Raw genomic sequence first — 24,734 nt, forward strand, 5'->3', positions numbered from 1 at the left:
TGTTGTTCTACTACCGTGGGGAAATGGTTTTTATAACCAGCAAGCAACTGATTATTCCATTTACAGGTTCCACACAATTACATTCTGAGTTATACTTCCAAATGTGTGTAACATGATTTGCATACAGAATTGTACATGTCTTCATCACGAATGCAAAACAGTTCTTGGTGAGAGCAAACAAATTCCAAATACGTATGTGAATTACTGTCATGGTTTAACTCCAGCCAGCAACTAAGCACCATACAGCCACTCACTTACTTACTCACTTGAATACCTTGTTTTCGAAGATTATTCCTTGATACATGGTTTCTGGTTAAGGAAACTTAACAAAAGTAGCTGGACTTTATTCTAAACTAAAAAGCATGAAAAAACCCAGCATGACAGATGCAAAATAGAGCAGTTGCAAATATATGATTGTTTGAAGCTAAAATGGTAATAAATTATAAACAAATAATCATTAAAAAGTATTTTCTTTTGAAGAAATTGCCTACCTCTGCCTACTCATAAGTCTTCTTTTGAACAGGCAGAGGAGGGTACTTTTTGCTGAGTAGTTTTTTCCTATGTTCTGATTCCTATTTTTGTGTTTGAAAGGCCAACTAAATGCTCTAAGGTATCACTGTGTTTACACACAGTTTAAAGATACAACTACCAATAATTGAATAAAAATGCAGGAAAACTTTTCCCCTTCCTCCTAATTATGAAAGACAAACTATACCTGTGCTCGCTTCTCCATGTCCTGACAAGTACCTAGTTGTTCTTCCATTGCAGCTCTGATTTGTCTTGCCTCATACTCCAGCTGCCTTCTGGTCATATCTGTTTGCAAGGAGAACTGAAATTGAAGTACAGAGAAGGCATTTTAGTAAATAACGTTTATGTAAACTATGTATTTCTCTGAACAAAAGCAGAACAATTACTTTTCCACACCAAACTTCATAAACAAACAAAACATAGTAATAGATCCTTAAAATATGACTGCATTATTAAACAATATTATGTGTTCTTGTTTTTAACCAACAGACTACCTGTAAGTTCTATCAAATGACTAAATGTAATAGATAAACATTGAGACAGTACCATTCTTACAAGCCTAGAATATCTGGCTACTAACGTATATCAGCATACCAATGAAACTGTTAAGCGTGCCATCTGAATCAGTATTTTCAAAAGTATTCAGGGGTATCAAACTACTGCACATAGTGATAGTATTCATCTGCCACCTACCCTATTTTTAACTACCCTAACTAAAAGCACAAGTGTTCAATTCAGGAACAACAACACAGCTTAAGGGAAGACGTTCCAACTGATACAGATTTTTCAAGGCAGGAGCAAAGCACTTGACTGGTTTTGGACAATTACTCAGTTTGCAAATAAATGAGTCTCCAAGAGCAGTCCTCCCAGAAGACTGCACCAAGATCAATTCAGAGAGTCAAAAAGAGACAATCATCTATAAATACATAAAATGCTACTAAAAAGAATGGGATCTGTCATTTTGTTGTGGCTGGAGTAATTAGTAATGGACATAAATTATCACAAAAGAGATTTAGTGTAGATGTTAAGTAAGACATTCTAATCATAAGAAGGCCTAAGTTAATTCATTACCTATGAAACTGGGGAGACAATCTTAAAACCTACAATAGAGTGACACAGACACAGCTGACAGTGTCCCTGGGAATGGGTTGCACTTCCTCAAGGTCCTTTTCAGACCTTCTCCCCTTGCTTCTGGTGCTCTGATAAGCTCAGCCATGACTCAGTGTTAGGTTTGCTGAAGTGCAGCTGCTCCACCCCAGCCACGGAAGCGTTTCCATTTCCAAGTGGCTGACCGATTCCTGATCAGGTATGACTGTAAAGACGTGTAACCAGGTCTTCCCAACACTGTATGTGTGAAGGAATGCACTGCAAATATATCCAAGTCGCTGAGGTCTGACAACAGGAAAACCTGTGCTATCTGGCATGTTAGACACCTTCATTATCTCAGATAATGGTGACTTGACTATAAATAGTTTGGAGATGCCAAGGTAAAAGCTTGGAGCAACAATACCTGCACAGGCTATAGCACCACTTTCTTGCTGTTATGAATTAAGAGCTCCTTAATTGTCTCTTAGGCTAATATTGCTCTCAAAACGAAAAGAATCCACTAAATAACAGAATGGATAGAGAAAAGACCTTTGGAGGATAGAGTTAAAGAAGCAGCATACTGACATGTAATTCATTTGTCATAATGACTTTGCAGTGCTCCTCTCTATCACTGACAAAATTCATACCTATCAGTATAAATGTGTAAAATTATATATGAAAAATGCATTGTTTAGGCTAAGCTAGTTTTACATAGTGAAGAAATAATGTTTTAAATTAAAGTAATAGTAGAGAATGTCACCAACTTCACAAAATACACAGAGCATTTAAACAGAGATCATAGCACCAGATACATGACCAAACATACTGAAGGTACTTACATTTTCAGTAAGGGGGAGACTATCAATCCTTTTAGTCAGGTTCTGAAGCTGGGCGTAATACCAGTCCTTTTCTTTCTCTTCCTTCTCAAGCTCCGCAAGCAGAAGGGATCTATTAAAAACACAAGTGGAAAATGCCTCACTGTTAAGACCTCATTACCATACGTAGGTACAGAAATAGGCATTCATACCCATAAAAAAGGTTAAATGAGAAACAAGGTTTGAAGAGGCACTAAGACGACATTTGAGGAGGTGGGTGCAGTTACCTGGCCCTAGCTAATCAACCTATCTATTCCTCTGTGCTAAGCAAGTCACTAGCTTCTTGTATATCAGGTCCACATCTATAAAAGAGGAAAATACCTACACTTCTCTATAAAACCACTTTGAAATCTAAAGCTAAGAGGCATTTTGTGAAAGCAAAAACCAGTTATGAGTCATGTGCTAACTTGTATTCTGCTTCTTTTAGACAATATGGTTTGTACAATGCATCAAACTACATTTAAGAAAAGGCCTGGATGTTAAAGGAGTGTATACATCCCTGAATTACATTACTGAATTAAATTAACTGTCCTGGTTTCAGCTGGGATAGTTACTTTTCTTCTTAGTAGCTACTATGGGCTATGTTTTGGATTTGTGCTGAGAACAGTGTTGGTAACACAGGGCTGTTTTCGTTACTGCTGAGCAGTGCTCACACAGAGTCCAGGCCTTTTCTGCTTCTCACCCCGCCCCACCAGCGAGCAGGCTGGGGGTGCACAAGAAGTTGGGAGGGGACACGGCCGGGACAGCTGACCCCAACTGACCACAGGGATATTCCACACCATATGGCGTCATGCTCAGCATATAAAGCTGGGGGAAGAAGGAAGGGGGGGATGTTCAGAGTGATGGCGTTTGTCTTCCCAACTAACCATTATGCGTGATGGAGCCCCGCTTTCCTGGAGATGGCTGAACACCTGCCTGCCGATGGGAAATGGTGAATGAATTCCTTGTTTTGCTTTGCTTGTGTGAGTGGCTTTTGCTTTACCTATTAAAGTGTCTTTATCTCAACCCACGAGTTTTCTCACTTTTACCCTTCTGATTCTCTCCCCCATCCCACTGGGTGGAGGGGGGAAGTGGGCAAGTGGCTGTGTGGGGCTTAGTTTCTGGCTGGGGTTAAACCACAACACAGTGTCTCCTTACTTTGTCACCCATACCAAACTATGGGTAAAGCACACAAAAATCAAGCTATTTTTATGAGTGTTAAAAATACTTTAAAAGAGTATTTTCCATCAAATGTTATAGACAGGATACATTTGCAGCTGCTTAAAACGTTTTAAATGGGTATCATAAGCATGCTGCATACCTGAGTAGTAGATGAGAAAGATAAGATCACTATACGCAGACTATCAAGAAAATAATCTGTTAGAAGTTTTACGTACTATTTTATCAATCTTTCATGAACTACATTTATATAGTTGTAAATTTTATCAATATAGTTATATAGCGTTCATTGTTATAGCACTTTTCAAAATATGTATTAAAATTTTCAGGCAAAATCTGACCAAGTAGGAGTATACAGAAAATCCACTCTTGGTTTTTTGTTGCGGTTTTTTTTTCCCTTTTTTTTCTTTTTTCCCCAAAATACAAGTTTTATTAGTTTCTTATAAATGCTTTCTGTGAGCACTCTTCTTCCTTCTGACATTTTAATATTGCTCCTTAACACTAACGGAAATGCTAAAATCAACACTTAGCCAGAAGACAGAAAGCTGCATACAAGTTTGCCCAGTATTATTTCCCATCCCTTAACTTCCTCATCCCTCTCTAAACTCAGGTTGTGATCTTTCTGAGCAAGAGCCACATGAACCTTTACAAAGCACACAAACACATTATGGATAATTACTGTAAGTCATTAAGGAACAAAAACACAGCATACAACAAAAATACAAATTTCCCCTGATTACTTTGATAATGCATCCCACCCATGGTTTGAGATGGGAGATAATCTAACTTCCACAGGACAGAACTTCATCTAGAAGAAAGAATTTAAAAATATGTATTTTGAAGGATCTGTTTGACTTAGTTCCTGCTTTTAAAATGTTTCAAACTAGTTTTAATGACTTAACATTTATACTCCATACCCAATGCAAGTGACCTGACTAGTGTTCAAATGGAAAATTAAAATTTACAGGATCCCTCACTTCAACTGCAAAAGACTGAAAAACTACACACATCTAAGAGTGCTGAATGTTTTTAAACACGAACAATGACATAAATTTCCAGATTTGATTCAACAGTTATGTTGAAACAGAACTGTTTTAAGATGTCAAGACTACACATTAAGTCATTTACTGGGCAGGTTTTACATCAGACAGGTTTACAGTCAAAATCAGTGAAAAGAAGCAATAAATACCAATTACCATACCATTGGAGGTAACTGTAGCAGGATTACAGGAAAACAGTAATTCTTCAGCCACAAGGATGGGGCTGGCAGGAATTCCTTAAGTCCTTTAGACAGACTGAAGGAAAAGCTAATGGATGGTGGTCGGGGAAAGCCTGCGAGGAAAGTAATTTTTTTCGGCCTCCCACCTGCCCATCTTCTTAACACATACCCTGGGTGCCTGATCTCTGCGCACGCAGGCATTCTGCATTGCTTCCCTTCTTAGCACCTTGGGTGCCCATGCACCAGTTGTGTCCAGTTTGTGAAATCAAATTTGCAAAAGCAAAATTAATGCAATCCTTATAAAAAGTATTTTTACCATATGAGGATTTGCAAATGTGAAAGGACTGACTAATTCTGTCTCTGGATGTCAAAGAAGTGGTAGTAGAAACCGGAGGCATTACTTTCAGCTAAGTGAACATGTGATTAAGTTTTTCTTGTAAAATGTAGAGTATTCAGTTTGTGAGACACTGTGTCATTCAATCTGTTTTGACATGCACAATGGATGCTAGAAGCAAGAAAAGAACTTAGGAACCATAAATGCTGCATAAACAACACAATGCATGACCTGAGGGCGACTCCTTTAATTTAATAGTGTCATTTTAGCTTTTGAGTAATGCTTTATTTGGGATTACTAGTTTGGTATCACTGCTCCATGAGAATTGAGGTTTTAACAATGTCTTTAAGGTCACTCAGCACAAAGCCTGAAGGGTTGGTACAACTATAGCAGGTTGCACTTCAATTTCCTTGAAAATAAGCAAGTCTCTGTAGATATGCCTGTGATAAGCTATTCCCCACACTTAACATTACTGTCAGATACTACACCAACCAGAGGTATAGCTCCTTCTCAGCCTTCTGGAACCTCCTGAGGTTAGGAAAGCATTTAAGGTAGAAGAGCTGTTACTAATCATGGAAAAAAATTCATGGAAAAACACAGTGCAGTTATTCCACCTTTTTATACCCCAGAATTGTTTACAACAAGACTTTCACAGTACCAGAGAAAATTCTGTTCTCTGTCATACACTGTCAAGTTCAGTGAGAATGCAGCAAGGCAAACGAAGCAAGCTTTTGGAACTTCACACTACTTTTATGAGTTAACAAAAGAAGTTTCCAATTTGAACTGCTTTTCTGAAGGGTGGGTATTTTGAAACACTTCTCTGATGTGGTATTTTTGAAGCTCCCAACAATATATGAAGCTAAATGAATGCAGAAAAGAGGTTTCTTCTTTTGGAAATCTTTTCTGCATAACTATGTCAATGTTATTCCCAGTTAAAAGGGAGAAGGGAAACAAACTATATGCTACTCTACTTGCATTATGTAAATTACAATTATAATTAATACTTTCACTTAAATTGGTAGGTAATAAAATCTTGAAAATGACACACTCCTGATACATGCTGTAAAGACTTAGGTAAGCTGTACAGTCAGACAAAGGGAGAGAAGAGTAGAGGGAGAAAGCAGTCATGAGACAGAGAAAATGCTCAAAATCAAGTTTAAGAAACAAAAAGGGTGGCATAAACCAGAAGGAATAACAAGGCATACATTTTTGTAAAATATTCACCACAACATTATCATCTTTAGTGGTAAATTACAGAATTTACAAAGTTGAGATTATTAAATTTACTAAATTGCAAAAGGCAAACCAACAGAAAAAGTAACCTGCAGTGTACTCTGAAAAGTTTTGTTGTTGATACAGTGTCTTACCAAATAAACCTGGAAATAGACAGAGAGAAAGCAGGAGATTTTTAATGAACAGCGTATTCTAAATTGGCAACCAAAAAACATACATCCCCCCACTTTTTTGTCTTTTCTTTTTTTTTACTTTGAAATTAGAGAGTCAAGCAAATGAGAAACAGGCAGATAATTTCAACTTCATTCTTGCAAGTGAATCGATTAATCTTCCCCTCAGAAGATCACTTTTAGCCAAGCTAAATAATTTTTTCAATACAAAACAAATTTTAGCAATTTTTTTTCTTGTTCACTTTAATAAACATCTAGTGAATTAGTTTATTAATAAACGTCTCATGAATTTGCCAAGTTCACACACAGTTAGTACATGATTTGGTCCTTGCCCAAACACTGTAGCCCATGAGCAGCATATATTGTGCCAGTGTGTTAAGATACTGACTGGAAATGTTACCCTGCTGCAGGTTTCCAAAAAATGTTATTTTCTTCTAAATAATTTTAATATTTTGAGGCTTGTCAAGTTCCATGAGTTCTTTGAAAATCTGTTTAAGTGCCAAAAAAAATTCCATTAGCAAATAACACGTTTATATACATGTTTAGAAACACAGAAACTTAGTAAGTATGCCAAACAAGTTCAGACACAAAGCATAGGAAAACAAGTGGTTAATTTTCTTTCAGAAATTGTAGTGATTTCACATGCATGGTCCTACACCCCCCACCCCAAGTTCTGATTCATTTGGCTACCCAGGGTCTACATCAATGCCCCACGCATTCCTACATGTCCCCTGAAACAGCATAAAGAATAGGGCAGTTTGGATTATCCATCATTTCACTATTAATGAAGCCAGATGTGATCTGGCCGTGCCCCTACAGATCTTCTCCACAGCATAAATCCTACCCCATCAGCTATGACAGTAACACTGCCTAAGCTCATCTAAAATTAAAATATCCTTATCCCTTTTTTTCAGCATTACTTGCAACAAAGACCAATTTACTGCCTAAGCTGTCTTTATTGCCAAGAAGAAAGTCCAAAGAACTATCACCTTAGAATCCATAAGTGAGAAAGGATTACAGATCATAAATCAGATGTGCTAACGACCCTGAAGAACTCCAGCTGCTATAAATTAATACTCTTTGTTCCAAGGGACCCAGAGTTCACTTGAATTGTAACTGAAAGTCCTAACTACACTTAAAGATTTTAGCATCACATGCAGTAAAAAACAGCACTGACGAATTCAAACAAGTACACTGTTTTGTCAAGATGGAAAATGACAGACATATTAGATTCTTGAAGACTGGGATGAGCAAGTGGGAAGAGATTCCCAAATTCCTAAATACTCCTATGCAGCTCCTCAGGAATCTAGATTTTATGCAACAGAACAAATATGATTAGTGATTGTAACTAGAATAGAATGGCTGCTAGAAGAGGCTCAGTATGGACCCATGGGAAGTTACTTTCCTTCTACTGACAGGACCAAAAGAAAGGGAGCTAGAAATAGTACCTGGGAAGAAAAGTGTACTCCTCTCAGCTCTTGACTGCAAAAATTTCACTGAATACCAGGAAAGGCCCTTTAGAGGAGGGGTTTCTGAAGGGCTGCCCACAAACCACTTATTACCCACCCACCAAACTCTTGTATTAAGACTCCGAAGTGGATTTTTTTGCTTGCTAATGACTACTAGGCATAAAAATATTGTGTTGCTGTTTATTTGGGTTTGCAGCCCTTTTGCAGCCCCCAGCTTGACATCCCATCCATTAAGTAGCAGTCAATGACCAAATCTTTAGGAAACCCTGTCTTATGGACAGGCTTCTGAAAGCATCTGGGATTTCAGTCAGGTTCATTTTAAAATAGAAAGATGTCTTCAGCGGAAACAGCTGCGTGACTCTCTGCATTTTCTTTATAAGCAATTCATAAAGTACTACAAATCTGTATTATGTCCTGAAAGTATGTTCTTCCTATTAAATGGATACCACTACCTTCCAAGAAAAGAAATTCCATGATTTTGTCAACATAAAACATCAGATGGGAACAGCATCTTGAAGATAAGAGTAAATATCTTTGTTTAGCTGACAGGTTTGCTGAGAGAGCAGAATCACTAGGTCAATGTCTGCTAATAGTAAATAACTGATCAACCAGCTATGGTAGTTATAACCACTTGCGAAAAAGAAGAGATTGCACCGTCACATTGTTACAGTTTCAGCACTTATCAACACTGGTGAGGAGATATGGAGGTGTTTGGTATGCTTCACCCCCTCTCTCTAAATATATTTCAGATGCTGACAATCTGCTGATCAAAATAAAAGAACCTTCAGCAAACAAAGAGTAACAATGAAATGCATATATGAGGGAGCAGCAGAAACTGTATGATGTACTCTAAGATTTTTTTTGTATTTTTTTGTGTGCACCTAAATATAATGTAGACTCCTGGTTTCCTTACCTGTCAAGATAAATATACCAGTGATCAAAACCATATGCATGATAGCTAAATACTAGGTGTGTCAGTAAAATTTCATGTTAAAGTTAGAAGTCAATCCATACTAGATGAATAAACAAAGAAATTTACCTCTCTTTTTCTAGCTCTTCTAAATAACCAGTGCTTTCTCTGCTTCCATTCATAAATCCTCTTCTTGGAAATGATCCCATGGGAACAGGACTGCACTCTCCTGAACGGCTTGACGCAGACCCTTCCCGGCTCCCATAAGAACGCACAGACACCTTTGGCCTTAATTTCACTCCAGGGAAGTTGGTACTTTCCAAGTTCAGTTCTGGATAATAAAGAGCAAACATTTTCAGAGTTGAAGTTCAGCAGCACAAATTTAAAAGATCATTTCTATCTTAATTTCTTATTTCCTAAACAAATCCATGATTTTTTGATGGCAACATTTTGCATGGAAATCCACAGAATAACATAATGTGAACAAAACCCAAACCCAATCTTAATGATACATTTGGAGAATACTAGCCATCTGAGCAGATGGCCGAACTGCAATCCTGACAATCAGAACAGTAACCTCCATGAGCCTGCCTGCCTCCTTCCCAGAGGACTTAAGAAATGGGCAAAGTTTTGCATAAATGTCATATGAATTCTTCTTGTGGCCCACCTCCTAATAGCTTCTTTCTCAGATATCCTGCAGATGCTTCATTGTCATGTAAATGATGACAACTTTGTTCACCACAGGGCCCTTAAATGTAGACATCCCCTATGAAATTTCTGGTTCAGTGGTAGGGATAACGGATGTACACAGGGAGTCAGAGGTCTGGGCTTGCTTTGCCCATCCCATATAATGGGATGATGCACACTACAGCACATGCTCTAAGGAAGGGGCCATCAATTTGCAGTGCAACAGACACAATTCCAGTAATATGACATGGAGAGGGCAGGGCATGCAAACAAGTTTAGAAAATTGGTGGAACTAATCCATCATTAGCTTAAACAAACGTATATTTTCTGAAGAACTGAATTAAATGTGAGTTATATCAAAAGCAATTTGTATGAAGCCCTAGGGTAACAGTAGCAAAAGCATAAAGGCAGCATAGGAACATACTTTTTTTGAGAATGTGTCTTAAAATGCTTAGCAACAATAACAGGCACTAAGACTATGCCTAACCATCAGTCAGCACTGGAAAGAAGACGCAGCTGAGTTGAAAATTTTATCCTGAAGAAAAAAAACCTGAGAAACAAATGAACCCACTTAAAACATAATTCTGGATTTACCTTTAAGTCGTTCCAGTAAGTCAATTTGTCCAGAGGACGCCATTGCCTCATCTTCAATACTTCCTTGTAGCTGTTTCAGCACCTCCTGTGAGAAATTAAGCTTAATTAAGAAATCCTCACAATAATAAACCACAAGGTAAATACATTTTATCCTGCCTAAGTGCACATTTATGTAACATCTACTGAGACACTGATGTAAACTATATTTCATGCGAGCAGTGATCAAGTGTCATAATTTTAATTGCCATCAAATACATTCTACAGTATTTCCCCAAGCACTGTCACAATATAAAGTATATCCTGAATAACTCATCCTCTCTGGTAGTCCAATCTATCGGCTTACTTAAAAGTTCTTCTCAAAGTGAATACCGGTTATCTCGAATTTACAGATGGAGAATTGAAAGCACAGAGAAATTAGCTAAATTTCTCCATCTGTGTACCTGAAGTTAGTCTTGAAAAAATAAAATTTGGACACCTCTAAAAGTTACAGAAGTATCTTGAATACCACACTTTTTAAACTTCAGAGATATCGGAACAGAACTAATCCCCAAGATTTATTTTCTGTGAGGCCTTAGCACCACTGTAAACCAGCGAAGTCATATTATTCTTACTACTACGACTGCTACTACCATCAATGCTACCACCATGTGCTGATTTTGGCTGGGATATAGTTGATCTTCTTCATAGTAGCTGGTATGGGGCTATGTTTTGGGTTTGTGCTGAGAACAGTGTTGATAACACAGGGCTGTTCTCGTTACTGCTGAGCAGTGCTCACACAGAGTCCAGGCCTTTTCTGCTTCTCACCCCACCCCACCAGCGAGCAGGCTGGGGGTGCACAAGAAGTTGGGAGGGGACACGGCCGGGACAGCTGACCCCAACTGACCACAGGGATATTCCACACCATATGGCGTCATGCTCAGCATATAAAGCTGGGGGAAGAAGCAGGAAGGGGGGGATGTTCAGAGTGATGGCGTTTGTCTTCCCAAGTAACCGTTATGTGTGATGGAGCCCCGCTTTCCTGGAGGTGGCTGAACACCTGCCTGCTGATGGGAAGTACTGAATGAACTCCTTGTTCTGCCTTGCTTGTGTGTGTGGCTTTTGCTTTACCTATTAAAGTGTCTTTATCTCAACCCACGAGTTTTCTCACTTTTACCCTTCTGATTCTCTCCCCCATCCCACTGGGAGGGAGGTGAGTGAGTGGCTGTGTGGGGCTTAGTTTCTGGCTGGGGTTAAACCATGACACACCACCACACCTATGAGGAAAAGACTTAAGATTCGTTTATGGTGTCATATTATTTGGCTTATTACTACTACTACTACTGCTACCACCACCACACCTACAAGACAGAGATTTAGGACTCCTTCATGCATCTGAAGCTTCAAAGCCAAGAATATTGTCATGTGCTGCTGAAACTATGTATGATAAAATGATATGGCTGAAGGAACATACTTCTAATGCACAAAAAGATTCATAGTAAACAATGACAACTACACTAAAAGAGCCCTGTAAGCCCCCAGGTCCCTAAAGCTCAGTGGCCTAAATTCAGGTAAAAAATTAAATGCAAGTTAGTGAATACCTTTTCTAGATCATAATGGCGGACACATCAATAGCAAATATAAATTGAAAAGACTGGCCACAAGGCAAAAAGCTCTTACTGGAATTTAAAATATCATTTTTCATACTGTGCCATAGAAAATATTTTTAGAAGCAGCAATAGTCAGGAAATGAAAACAATTTTCAATAACGAAAGGTACTCCATACTTTTCATACATAGCTCTACGCCCAGAATTGCACTTCTGTTCAGATCTGAAAACTAATGACTTTTAGACAATTTAAAAGATCTCCACATCACTGTTTTGCTCTTTTAAGAGCCTAGCATACCTTACTATCAACATTAATGGTTCAATGGTTCTTATACAGAAGGTATCTTTTAAATGCATTTTGCTCTTTTCAAAGGAAACAAAATGGCATCTACAAGAAGTCGGGGTATTCTTTAAACAGACACACTACTGAGCTTTTCTATATTCAAAGTATTGTTTCTTGTACCAAAAAAAAAAAAAAAAAAAAAAAGTAAAAGGATTTTGAGTAAAGAACTGCACAGGGTTCTGGGGAAATAATCTCCAAGCACTAGACTCAGAGTAAACAGTAGCAGCACAGTCACTGCAGCCACCCACTGTGTAATTAGATGCTGGTACTCTAGGAAGAGTACAGACATGCTAATTATGTTTACACTGTTTTGTGGAAATAATTCTGCAGGTGGAGTTGAGGCCAAATTTCCCAATTTACATGTTGCCCGACTGATGGAGTCAATGTGTGTCCGCATTCGCATTTTAGTTTGGATCAGTCTGATGCCAGACTCCCATCTGCCCCACCAGCTGTACTTCGGTTCACATCTCAGGGTGATCTCTAAGCATGAATCGAATTCCTTTCCAATCAAACCAAGACAGAAGTTACGCTCAAGTCTGCTAATGGGCATTCACTCCTATGGGACTAGCTGGAGCTAGTCCAAAAACAAAATCCTCTGAAACATACATAGTATGCATGCTGGGTCCTCAACACAATTCATCTACAGACCTGCTCTTACTGCACTACCTGTTAATGCTGGCATAGCCTTTAGGATCAAGTCTGGTGTGACAAAAATCACTACTCTCAGAAAGATGCCTCCACTGTGCTTGTGCTTTTAAGTACGTTCAAGGGCATCCTCATTAGCCACATAGCCCAGCCATCTCTATACGTAACATCTGCCTTGTCAGCAAAGTCAGACAAACAAGTAATCTGGTGTTTTTCAAAGAAGGACTCCTACATTATCTGACATAACAGCAGATAACATTTGCAGACAGCAGTCTTAGCTGAAAAGCCTAAAAGGGCAATGTGGGTACGTGGAGTGGTCTTGGGAGTTTTGCAGGCTTCTGAAAGACCTGTCAACTCAGATAAATTTAGAAATAACTAATGAATCCCTTTCCTCTGAGAACAGCACCTTGGTGCAGGGGAAAAAACCAACAGAAACATCTAGCTCCTCTTCCCATTCTCTTCTTCAAAGCCTCTTTCTCACCTCTCTGCGTGGCAGTTCTGTGATTTCAGAAATCGTATGTTCAGGATACTTTCCTACATAATGAGTCTTCCTTCTTCAAGAGCCAATATGAACAGCTAAGTGGAAATACTATCATCCTTTCCTGTGCTACCAAATTACATGACTGAGGTGTCCAGGCAGCTAGGGACTGCTCTTTCTGAATACTGGCAAGAGTTAAACATTAGCATACTGGATCACATCTCTCAATTTTCTCTGCCACAACTCATTAATTTAGTTTGTAACTTTTAGTTTTTGAATTATACCCTTTTTTTCAACAGCACATGCATTTTTTTCACATTAGTAGGTAAAGTGTTCTTTTCTATATTTTTCTACATTTCTTTTTAATAGTAACATTGTAAAGTAACAATGCCATTATGAGGCTATGACATCAGTTTCAAACTCAATCACTGCATGCTTTGAAATCTAGGCTGACAAAGCAGACAAAGGTTAGAGAGGGAGATGCAGCCCCTGGGCCAGGTAGTTGTGGAAAATGAGGCAGTGTGCTAAAATGACAAATTAGGGAACTTACAGTTTTACTTGAATAAAGGAACAGAGAAGTTTTCTGCAATAGCCCATTTGGAGGAAATACGGCAAGTTATCTATTACTGTAATAATGCAAATTTTTATTTATTCACTTACTATAACTCCAGGACTCAACACTAACGTTGTTTACATGCAGTTCTCCCATTTTTTCCCCCAAGATTAATACAGTACTTTGAAATAGTACTTTTCCACAATAATTTTATATTACATTTGATATGTCTGCTAAATAGTGTAAAATCTTCTTCACAAATAAACCTGAATCAATTTAACTAAAGTTAGATTAATATTCTCTTTAGTTATGCAAGTTTGAATAAATGTATTAGTAGCAGTTTATAGCATAATTCTAAGCAAATTCCTTACTGACTTAGTAGTGACTTACTGAAAAAAATATGCAAACCTAAGTGTATCTATAAGGAAGGCTGCAAAGTTTTTTCCTGTTCTTTTAAAGAATGTAAAGACAAATTATTTTAATGGTCACTTAAATATAACCTAGTTTATCATCCTACTGCAGAAGTACAAAAGAATGCTTTTGGAAATGGAGCTGGCCCTATGACTCATCATCATTTAAAAAGGTTTCCGTCTTCACGGTCTCTGGACTGTGAAGTACAGAAACAACGTACTTTTTTTTTTTTTTTTTTTTGGACTCTGTGAATATAGTCCTGACCTTACAACTATTTTATGGATAATTAAATAAAAAAGATCAGAACTGTCAGCGAGTAATTGGAAAACTACTGAGAAGAAAAGCACCTTAACTAACAATACATGCATTCAGCTAAGTGGTAAGGGTTGTAAATAAAATTGCTTAAGGGCTGTGAATTTAATCAAGCTGCTAATAAAGAAAGGAATCACAGAGGAACAATGCTAACAATGCCAGATTTCAAATCCCAATGAATTAAGATTTTAAAGTATATTCAATTTTTAAGAATTGTAAGTATATATATTAATACTCATATTTAGAAATATTTCAAAAGATGGTATCTGTAAAAAGACACACTAGTTTAGACACATACCTTTCCTTTAGCAGAAAAGGAGCACTGATGACAACTGAGACAAATCAGATACATTTTGTCTTCTGTAAACACTGCTTGTTTCCCTCCTTGCCCCGCCCCCCTTTTTAAATAGAAGAAGCTTTATTACTTGTATTCACTTTTTCTAAAAGTTTTGTGTATTCAGCAAACGCCAAAATGTATGAAAACCATCATGAAAATTAAATATATGAAATCGCTGGCAGCACTACGCCAGATATACTCACAGGCCAGTATCAGCTGGAATAGTAAGGCAACAAGATGTTTTGAAATTTACTGGATCTTTTAAAGGTAAGCATGAGTCTACATTTAAAAAGATTTCCAACAAAAGCGATTCTATCAATCAATTTTTAGTAAGACACTCTTCATACCCATTCCTCCTTTTTAGCTAAGAACTATTCTTGGGCCTGTGTGAAGAGACATTCCTGTCACCTACATACATATACACACACATAGACTTCACTGTGTGTTTCTTTCAATGTTTGTTAACAAAACCCAAATTGAGTTATCCTTCAGTTCAGGTTTTTTATGTTATGCTTATCTTGGTTACCACTACATTTACAACATTTGAGTATAAAAACAGCTTTAACTGCACAAATACAGAAAGTGATTCAATTTCAGACAATAATTGAACATCTATCTTACCACCATATAGGACGGGAATATGCATACTGAATGACTGAGAACTATTATTTTTAACCAAATCAGCAGTATTTTTAAATGCGAATATTTCTGACTGCATTTGTACTCATGTTTTAAGCCAACTGCACTCTGAACTGGAAGCAGTTTTTCAAGTTCAACCCAGTGTTGCACATTGTTTCAATTATTATTTGCTTAAAAGGGCAGAAAAAAGGTAACATATACTAAAAGCAGCTCTCAAAACAGTAGGGGACGGATGGACAGCAGAATACTATTTTCTATGCATTTATAGATAGCATAAACTTAAGTTCAAGGTCTTACATGACCCTTTGTAACTGTATGAACTTCAAAGTGCCTTAATACCGTATCACACATGGTACAACACTCACAGGGGCTGAGTGAGAGGCCCTTTATTCCTATATACTTTGGTGAATTACACCACTACGTCATTAAGCTTGGTGGGAGCCTGAACTGCCGAGCAATTGTTCTCGTTGCTCAACCCTATAACCAGGTCCCAGTGACAATAACAATGACAGCACTGCTGACTGAGGTGGAACACTGGAGCAACTCAACTTTTAACCTTGCAGAAAGCATGTTATGTGAAATGACCATGTTCATTTTAATTTCAAACAATGTCATTTTCTAAAAGAAAAATAATTCGCTTGGTGCTACCATGCTCAAGAGCTGTCACTTGCTGTAACCACATACTGAAGTCAGTACCAAGATTTTAGTGCAAGCCCACTGTCAGATCAACTAACGTTTTATCTGATTTTATGCTCAAAACCAATGCTGTCTGACATAACAGCAGTAACTATATATATCATCAGCTCAATTTCACCTAAATTCTTAAAAAAAAAAAAAAAAAAAAAATCTTGTATTCAATTTTCCAACCACTTTGGATTCTGGAAGAATCTTTAGAATTGCTAAAATCATGCTAAAAATATTACTTACTATGAATTCATATCAACAAACTTAAAAAGACACAAACCAAACACAACATAATGCCAACTGCTGTTTCTTACTGCTTAAATAAATTCACTGCTATTTTAATTGCCTATGTTTTGTAAAATGCTAAATGACTTTTATAACCACATTTTTAGTTCACATGACCTTAAAAAGAGTTATTTGCAAATGTCTGACTACATTAGTTGTGCAGTCACTGAAGAGAATTCATCATTCGATTCAATCTGTAAAACTCAGTTCAGCTTATGGGAGTTTCTCCCACTCACACATTAGAATTTATCAAATGACCAACATATATTAATATGTTCAAAATTACTTTTATTTTTAGAGGATCTATCCATTGCACTGTCCCTTGCAGATCTACTGCACTACCAGTACTCTTCCTCCCCATGTCACAATCCTGATGTGACAGTCTCCTTTATGTGCCTCAAGACTGACATCACCTCTTCCCTCCTGAAAGACATAGGTGCGTGGGGCACCACAAAAACATTCTGCAAACACCTGAGAGTAAGGGAATTAATCTGAGAAGGAAGATGAAAGCTTACACTAGGAAAAAAAGAAAAAGAAAAAAAAAAAAAAGCGTATCATGTTTCCTATGCTAACCATCTTCCCTTGAAAGACTTCAGAATTTCAAGCGCTTACACACTGGGAAAAGATGTATTGAAATTAAATGGAAACGAAGCATATACTGGAAAGAATATACTGGATGAATTCACACAGCACAAGTTACAGAAGCTCAGAATTTAGCACCTATTCCACAAATATTTATACAGGCAAGGAATTTTACTACTGTATCAATGCATTTTCTCCCTACTTGTTCACCAGACAATGCATTTGTTGAAAAACACTGAAAAATAATATTTTCATGAGTAGCAACTACAGTCTTCAGAAATTTAGCCTCAAAATAGGCATTGTCAATGTCAATGGAAGACTACTGGGCAGCAAAAAGATAGTAGATAGTACTCTGCCAACTCGCCCCTAAGAGTTTATTCTCCAGTTGAACAGCCTTTGTAAGACTATACACAACTCATCTCACTCTCAAACGAGACAAGCTAGCTATTATTCATGTACAGTAAGACTGTTCATACAGGCAGTTCAATAAAGCAAATATGAAGACTTGAGGAAAAAAGTAGAAAGCTAGTATGGCTACTCAAAGAACAAAACAAGGTGTCACCACGTTCTGTCCATTTTTATCACACATATTGTACAGAGTGGGATGAATATAAAGCTAAAACAGGCTCTCACCAAAAGCAGGGGTATACACGTATCTGTTGTGCAAATGCCTATACAGCCAACCATTTGGAAGAGGACCTGACTTTGAAAATGTCAGATCCTACGCTACTATTGTATTTTCAGGTTTCTCCCTTATAAAATAGGTATAATGTGAAATTTCTACAGCTAGCTGATTCATTACTGTGCACAACAAAGACAGTTAGTTTGCAGTGAATTTTTTAAATTTATATTATTTCAGAATACAAAACATAATTCAGTCACACTGAAAGCAAAGTATACATTATTATTGAATCAAAGTATTTTGGTAAGTTGTACTGAACATAATTGGATTTTGAGCACTGTCTGTCCAGGATGCCACAGTGCTACGTGAGATCTGTATCTCACAATTCTCACTGAATTCTCTCCTACTAGCTCAGTTGCCTGCAGACACTGTTTCTGACGGTGACTGCATTCGTGCAACTTCCACGATGTATTCGACCTGCTCATAGTGAGACCACAGCTCATTCAAGGAGACATGGTTTGGCTAAGAAATCCAGCTGCCAGAAGAAGATGGAGTTTTAGCTTAGGTTTAATACTGTAAAAAAAAAAAAAAAAAAATTAATAAAATATATTTTCTGGAAAAAAGAGTTCTGCTTTTTTCCTGCAAACTGCATTTCTGTCAAGAAGTAACTTTCAAGCGAAATACCTGACTCTCTACAGATCATTATATACATAAAAATCTGCATTTAAAGACTTTATCTGCAGCGGTAAATCAGAAAGTAACACTATTTTATACAAGGGTATATTTTCATCCTTACTGTGAGCATTGAGCATGCTAACTTTGGAAGCTTTTTTTTGTAGAATAGATAAAATTGTGTCATAGGGTGTATAAACCAGCTGTCATGGTTTAACCCCAGCCAGCAGCTAAGCACCACGCAGCCACTCACTCACTTCAGCCCTACCCAGTGGGATGGGGGAGGGAATCGGGAAAGAAAAAAAAAAAAAAAAAGTAAACCCCATGGGTTAAGATAAGTTTAACAGTACAGAAAGGAAGAAAATAATAATGATAATAGTAACAATAATAAAATGACAATAAGAAGAAGAAAAGAAATGAAATATACAAAACAAGTGATGCACAACGCAATTGCTCACCACCCGCCAACTGATGCTCAGTTAGTTCCCCAGCAGTGATCCGCCCCTGCCCCAGCCAACTCCCCCCACTTTATATACTGGGCTTGACATCACACAGTATGGAATACCCCTTTGGCCAGTTTGGGTCAGCTGTCCTGGCTGTGTCCCCTCCCAACTTCTTGTGCCTCTCCAGCCTTCTTGCTGGCTGGGCATGAGAAGCTGAAAAATCCTTAACTTAGTATAAACACTACTTAGAAACAACTTAAAACATCAGTGTGTTACCAACATTCTTCTCATACTAAATCCAAAACATAACGCTATAGCAGTTACTGAAAGAAAATTAACTCTATCCCCGCCGAAACCAGGACACCAGCTGACAAAATCAGGGTGGCATTGTCTATCTTAAAGATGGCATTTCCTTAATGTTTGAATGTGCAAACCCAAATAAAACAAAATGCATTTTAAGTCTTTTTTTGGCGGTATTTTTTTCATCTAAAGAGGAAAAAAAGTAAAAATAAACTATTGTGTGAATTACTACTTTATTGTAGTTTATTTCAATCACAAGGTTTGTTAGTGCTACAAGTGAAGAACAGATCTGGGGGTCAGATTCGTTGCAATGTCCCCACCATTGAAAACTGATACAGACAAGAATCGCACAGAAATTTCTTTAATTTATGCTTTCGATTCATCAATTCCCTCCCATAGCTTCCTTCTCAAAAGCAGGAAACTTATTACACAAACTCATTTGCTACTGCACCTTGAGCTGTTCTTCAAAACACTTCTAGTTCCTTCTACATTTCCTTTTATTGCCCGCTGTAATTTATGCTCCTGCTTAAAGCTCCCCTAAAGCTGGGTCACAACAAAATTCAGTGAAGTATCAAAGAAATCAAGACAAAGCCTCTACTGTGTGCTAGACAGAGCATGTATCAAAACAAGCTTTAAAAAAATAGAAGTTTAGAGAAGAAGAACAAGCTCTGTTAAGTCAGCAGAGCCCACAGTACCATACAAATAACTCCGAAGAGCCAGGAGTACAAAGTACAAAAAAAAACCCCTTAACTTTGGCCACATCAGCCAGAATGCTGAAAAATCAGACAGACAAAATGAAGTTGACTCATTAGAGTTGGCTGGAAGATGCATGGAAACAATACCAGAACAAGGGCAGATTCAACACAGGCACCACTTTATAAGGTACACTACTTGCATGGCAATGAGCAAATAAAGAGCATGCTAGAAGGTTCTCATCAGCTGGTGACACACAGGCTAATTGAAGAGGGAAAATTTATGTTTAACTGCTGCTAGTAGCAAGGAAAAAAGAAGTTTCTTTCACTAGCATCTGTATCCAGGTAAACAGGATTCTTCTCCAAAAAGCTGTAAGCCAGGCATACACAGGCAGAACTAGGATGATGCGAAAAAACCAAATACCAGAACCAAAGGATACAGTAAAAAATGGTAATGTGTCCGCAGCCTCATAGCAGCATATTACTGACATCACAGGATGACCATGATGCTTTGCAACTGCTTCATAAATTGTAAGGAAACTATGGGATCATATTGGCAACTTAAATTATTCAAATTCACTGGACCTTTATATAACAATCTAACTACTCTGGTTTCCTCAAAAAACCAGTCAAACCCACCCAAACAAAAAACCCATCACACAAAACCTACCACTTTTTAATGTGACAAAGTTATCCTAGTGCCACTTCATACAGAATTTTTGAAGTTACGTTACCACTCATTTTAGTCCCAATTGACGTAAGTACAAATTTTCACCAGAAATGCTTTCCTGAAATTATTTGCTAAAGTGTTCTCCAGGAACATAAAAACTAATGCACTGGGGACCATGCTACGTTTCAGGTGGCCAGAGCTTTGTGGTGGATCTGCTTAGACCTTCTCATTAATACTTTCTGTTGAGGTCCCAAAGAAGACTTAGAAGTTTTAAAACAAAACAAGAAGCTAAACTATCAACCAGGATAATTAGCTAACCTTTTAATTAAAAATATTAACCATTCAAATGGAAAAAAAAGAAGTTATTTGCAGAGACACTTCAAATCCTATTCTTGAGTCTCAGTACAACACCCCCCCACCTCCACCCAGTGCCTACTGTACCCTTGCACAGCAGACATGAACTGCAGAGCGCTACCTGGTCCAAGAATGCACTCTCCATCACCAGCTAGGCAGAGGTCTCCATTTCCTACAGGCTGCTGCTGTCACCTTCCCTCCTTCAGCCCACTTCAGCCACCCCCCCCACCCCCCACTGCCTCAGAAGGCCCCTTTCCTTCACAATGCTCTGGAGCTCTAGAAGGGAGGGAAATTCCTCCTTGTCCTCCTCCCCCTTCTTAAGAGGGCATAATCCAACTGGAAGAAAAAGGAACAGAACCAAGAGCAAATGCTGTCCTTCACACTGAAACAGACCAAACACCCATCGACACCAACATCCCACCTCCAACAGCAGGAACCTGGTGAGGATACATGAACAAAACAAAACCTACTGCTCATTTCTCTTGTATGTCCTCCCCCCAGCTTCCAACCAGCCTTGACTTGCGGGCTTCCTGAAACTACATCTCCAGGGGCACTATCTTCTGATCAATTCTTCTGGCATCCAAATGCTCCCATGGCAAAGACTTACAATGAGAAACAAACCTTGTTTTCTTTGTTTTCCACTTGCTATCCAATAATGTTATTTGATGGCCCTTAGATCTGGTATTGAGGGAAACGAGTAATTCCCTATTAACTTTCCTTATGCTATTTACAATCTTTTAGAGCTCAACAGTCTTATTCCCATCCTGTTCCTCTCTTTCTTCCAGCTCACTCTACCTGAAAAGTCCCATTCTAGTCAATCATGCCACTTAAGGAAGCTTTTCATATCACTTAATTTTCTTTGCACATATACTAATTCTACTAGATCCTTCCTGAGAAGGTTCATTGGACCAGGACATACTACTCAACTTCTGGATGCAGCAAGTGTCCAGCCTGACATAATTACAGCTTTTTTGTTTCCCTATGTATGCCCAGTAATTCCCAATATTAGACCGACTTTTTGGATCCAAACCAAGCACTAACCTGACCACTTAGCAAAAAACCTGACATTTCCAGATTTTAACAGCATCTCTAAGACCTCCTTCTATGTTGTTGCCATGCTAATTCAGAACCTCTCATTATGTATACAAAATTAAGGCTGTTTCCGTCACGATTGTTTTATGCTTCAGAGCACTGAATTTTATTTGCTCTGTATGCAATTCAGTCACTCAATACCACAAGATTCTTCGGCAGCTCTTCACACTCTGTGTTCATTTTTACCACACTAAAACCCGAACTTTTTAATCTCATTCTTTTTTTCCAGATAACTTACGAATATGTTGAAAAAACACAGGTCATGGCAGAAATCTCAGTAGGACACTACTGGTAAAATAAAAAAACCAAACCCTGACTATTTATTCTGCTCTTCATTTTCTACCTTTCGGTTGGATAGTAATCAAAGAATCTTCGTAAATCAACTTAGGTTCTTCAGGAGTCTTTGATGAGGGACATTACTAAACTCATTTTAGAAATCCAAGCTGACTCATCAGTGCCAATATTGCTCACCTCCTACTCAATGATTCCTTCAAAGAACTTGTATTTGTGAGCTACACTTCTCCCTAAGGAAGAAATGTTAACTCTTTGCCCACTAGTAGTCTGTTCTTTACTGTGGTTTCTGACATGTCCATTACAAACTCAAGCTTGCAGGTCTGTAGGTCAGCAGTTTTTCCTAAACTTTTTCTTTAAAAGTGGCATCACACATGCCAGCTTCCATAACTTGCATGCTGAGGCCATTTTAAACACAGAATACAGATCTTGATCTTCAATAATCACAAGTGATTGTTATACCAGAAGGACTTAAACATGCAAAGGATCTTGCAGGAAAATTACATACATACACAAATTTGGTAAGCAATGCAGATGTCTGTCTGTGGAAGAGCAAGAAAAAACAGATTACTGAACTTTCTTCAGTTTGAATTCTACAGTTTGAGAGTGTATCATTAAGCTTAACATAAAACAAATGAAGGAAGATACATAAGGAAGCAAGTGGAAAGATGCTGGCGAAGAACCTCAGGGGCTAGGGGCTACCTAACTAACACCAGATCTTTCTTAAGCAGTAAGGCTGATATAGTGTGCATTATACAGAAGAGAAGCTTTGACTAAGAAGCCATATCTGCCGAATTGCTGCAAGGAGGAAACCTACCACAGAGGAACTTCAGGATCCATGAACAAACAAGAAATTACCAGCTGACAAACTGATGAAGACTTCTGACAGAAGGGAAATAATCTGCATTACTACAATTTTAAGTATCCAGATCTCACAATCACTCCAGTAAACGATTTCTCCTCTTTCTTACGCTGTAGTCTGCTCCTTCTTTAAAGCCAAAGGGGTCATACCTCAATCTTCCCAACTGCTGAAGAAGAGAGGGTGGAACAGATAATACCTTAGAGTTCAGCAATTTCATACTCAAGTTGCTTTCAAACACTTGGGTGAGTATAATTTATTTCTGACAATTCACTGTACCTGTTTTATCCCTTTGTTCTGGAAGTTTTATTGTTGACACCTAAATCTGAGACAGGGGCACTGAGATGTTCTCTACATAGTAGGGAAATATCCGTAAGCTCCGTATGAGCAATTACTGTGGAGATATCACAACATTGGTTTTGGTTCATGAAGCAACTATAATCCACTATGTTATACCTGACTTGACCTCTTAGCAGAGATAACATACCAGATAACTTGGATCACTTGTAAATCAGATTTCCAGTGACAGTTCTGGAAATGATGTTAATACTTTATTGTGCAACAGGATGCACAAAGAAATGCCTATCACACTAAATTCAAGATTCAAACACAAACGTAGTTATACCGCAGTTTGCTTACTATGTGTAGCCTATTCACTAATAGCCATTCCAGACCAAATATATCTATTTTAACATAAGCATTTCTATTCTGTCTACTGAATGCTTTGCTTTCATAGCTTAACATAGTTTTTCAATCATTTTTTTTTAATTCTGTATGCCTTGGTGAAACATTTCACTGTGTGTGATGCCAGCTAAAAACCTTTTCTGTTAGACTTCTGAAGATGGGATTGCAAACATGGGTATCCATTAAATGTATTTATCTACCATCTACTTGAGGAACCTCATATACAGATATACAGATACACACTCCATATGTATACAGCACATGACAAAATTGTTAAGCTGTATGTATCAGAGGTCTCTGTGAACATGTTAGGCTTCAAATTCTAATTTGCAAGCACGTGGCTTACCGTGATATATTGAACTAAAAATTCTTGTACCAGTTACAAAAATACCTCCTAGCACCTTCTGTGCTTTACAATGAGTATCATTAAACACTGATGATCAGAGACAGCTGATCAGAATAAAGTAGGTTTTCAAGGTTAAATATCAAGAAGAGGTGGCTAAGCAGATTGTATGACCATAAAATGGGGTTTGGTGAGTTAAAAGAAAATATCATCAGCTGCTTACCTAATCAAGGAGACATCTGGTAAAAGTAGTCACACATTCCAAAAGAGAGAATCCCTCGGCAGCCATTTTAAAGCAAATCTTAAAAACTAGGCAAGGGGGATAAAGGGTACCTATAGTATCTGAACTCTTATGTTGCCACAAGGGTAAACTTCTAAAAAAAGTATGTGATTCAGCCCTGGTATACATGATGTAAAGGATCAGCACTCTTTTTTATTTTTTAACTCTCACAGCTTAAAGATCACAAAATGCTACTTCCATACCAGGCTAACAAAGAGTTCATGTCCAAAAAGTGTAACAGATTGTCAAAACATTGCAAGCCAGTTCCTGAAACATTCTGAACACCAATCTTCTATTTTTATTAACAAAATATGCT

At 37.9% G+C, this 24,734-nt stretch overlaps 1 protein-coding gene across 4 annotated transcripts in view; it reads right to left on the bottom strand.

The window, feature by feature from the left end:
- Positions 1–24,734, bottom strand: part of APC (APC regulator of WNT signaling pathway) — a 104,661-nt gene that overhangs the window by 36,437 nt on the left and 43,490 nt on the right. For all 4 annotated transcript variants that reach the window (XM_052779128.1, XM_052779125.1, XM_052779127.1 and 1 more), the window contains exons 3-6: positions 10,264–10,348; positions 9,112–9,313; positions 2,454–2,562; positions 716–829 (exon numbers count right to left, since the gene is read on the bottom strand). In XM_052779128.1, the coding sequence (XP_052635088.1) occupies positions 716–829; positions 2,454–2,562; positions 9,112–9,313; positions 10,264–10,348 (510 nt within the window). The remainder of the gene's footprint in view (positions 1–715; positions 830–2,453; positions 2,563–9,111; positions 9,314–10,263; positions 10,349–24,734) is intronic.

The sequence above is a fragment of the Harpia harpyja genome, chromosome Z, assembly GCF_026419915.1.
Source record: "Harpia harpyja isolate bHarHar1 chromosome Z, bHarHar1 primary haplotype, whole genome shotgun sequence".
Taxonomy (NCBI): domain Eukaryota; kingdom Metazoa; phylum Chordata; class Aves; order Accipitriformes; family Accipitridae; genus Harpia; species Harpia harpyja.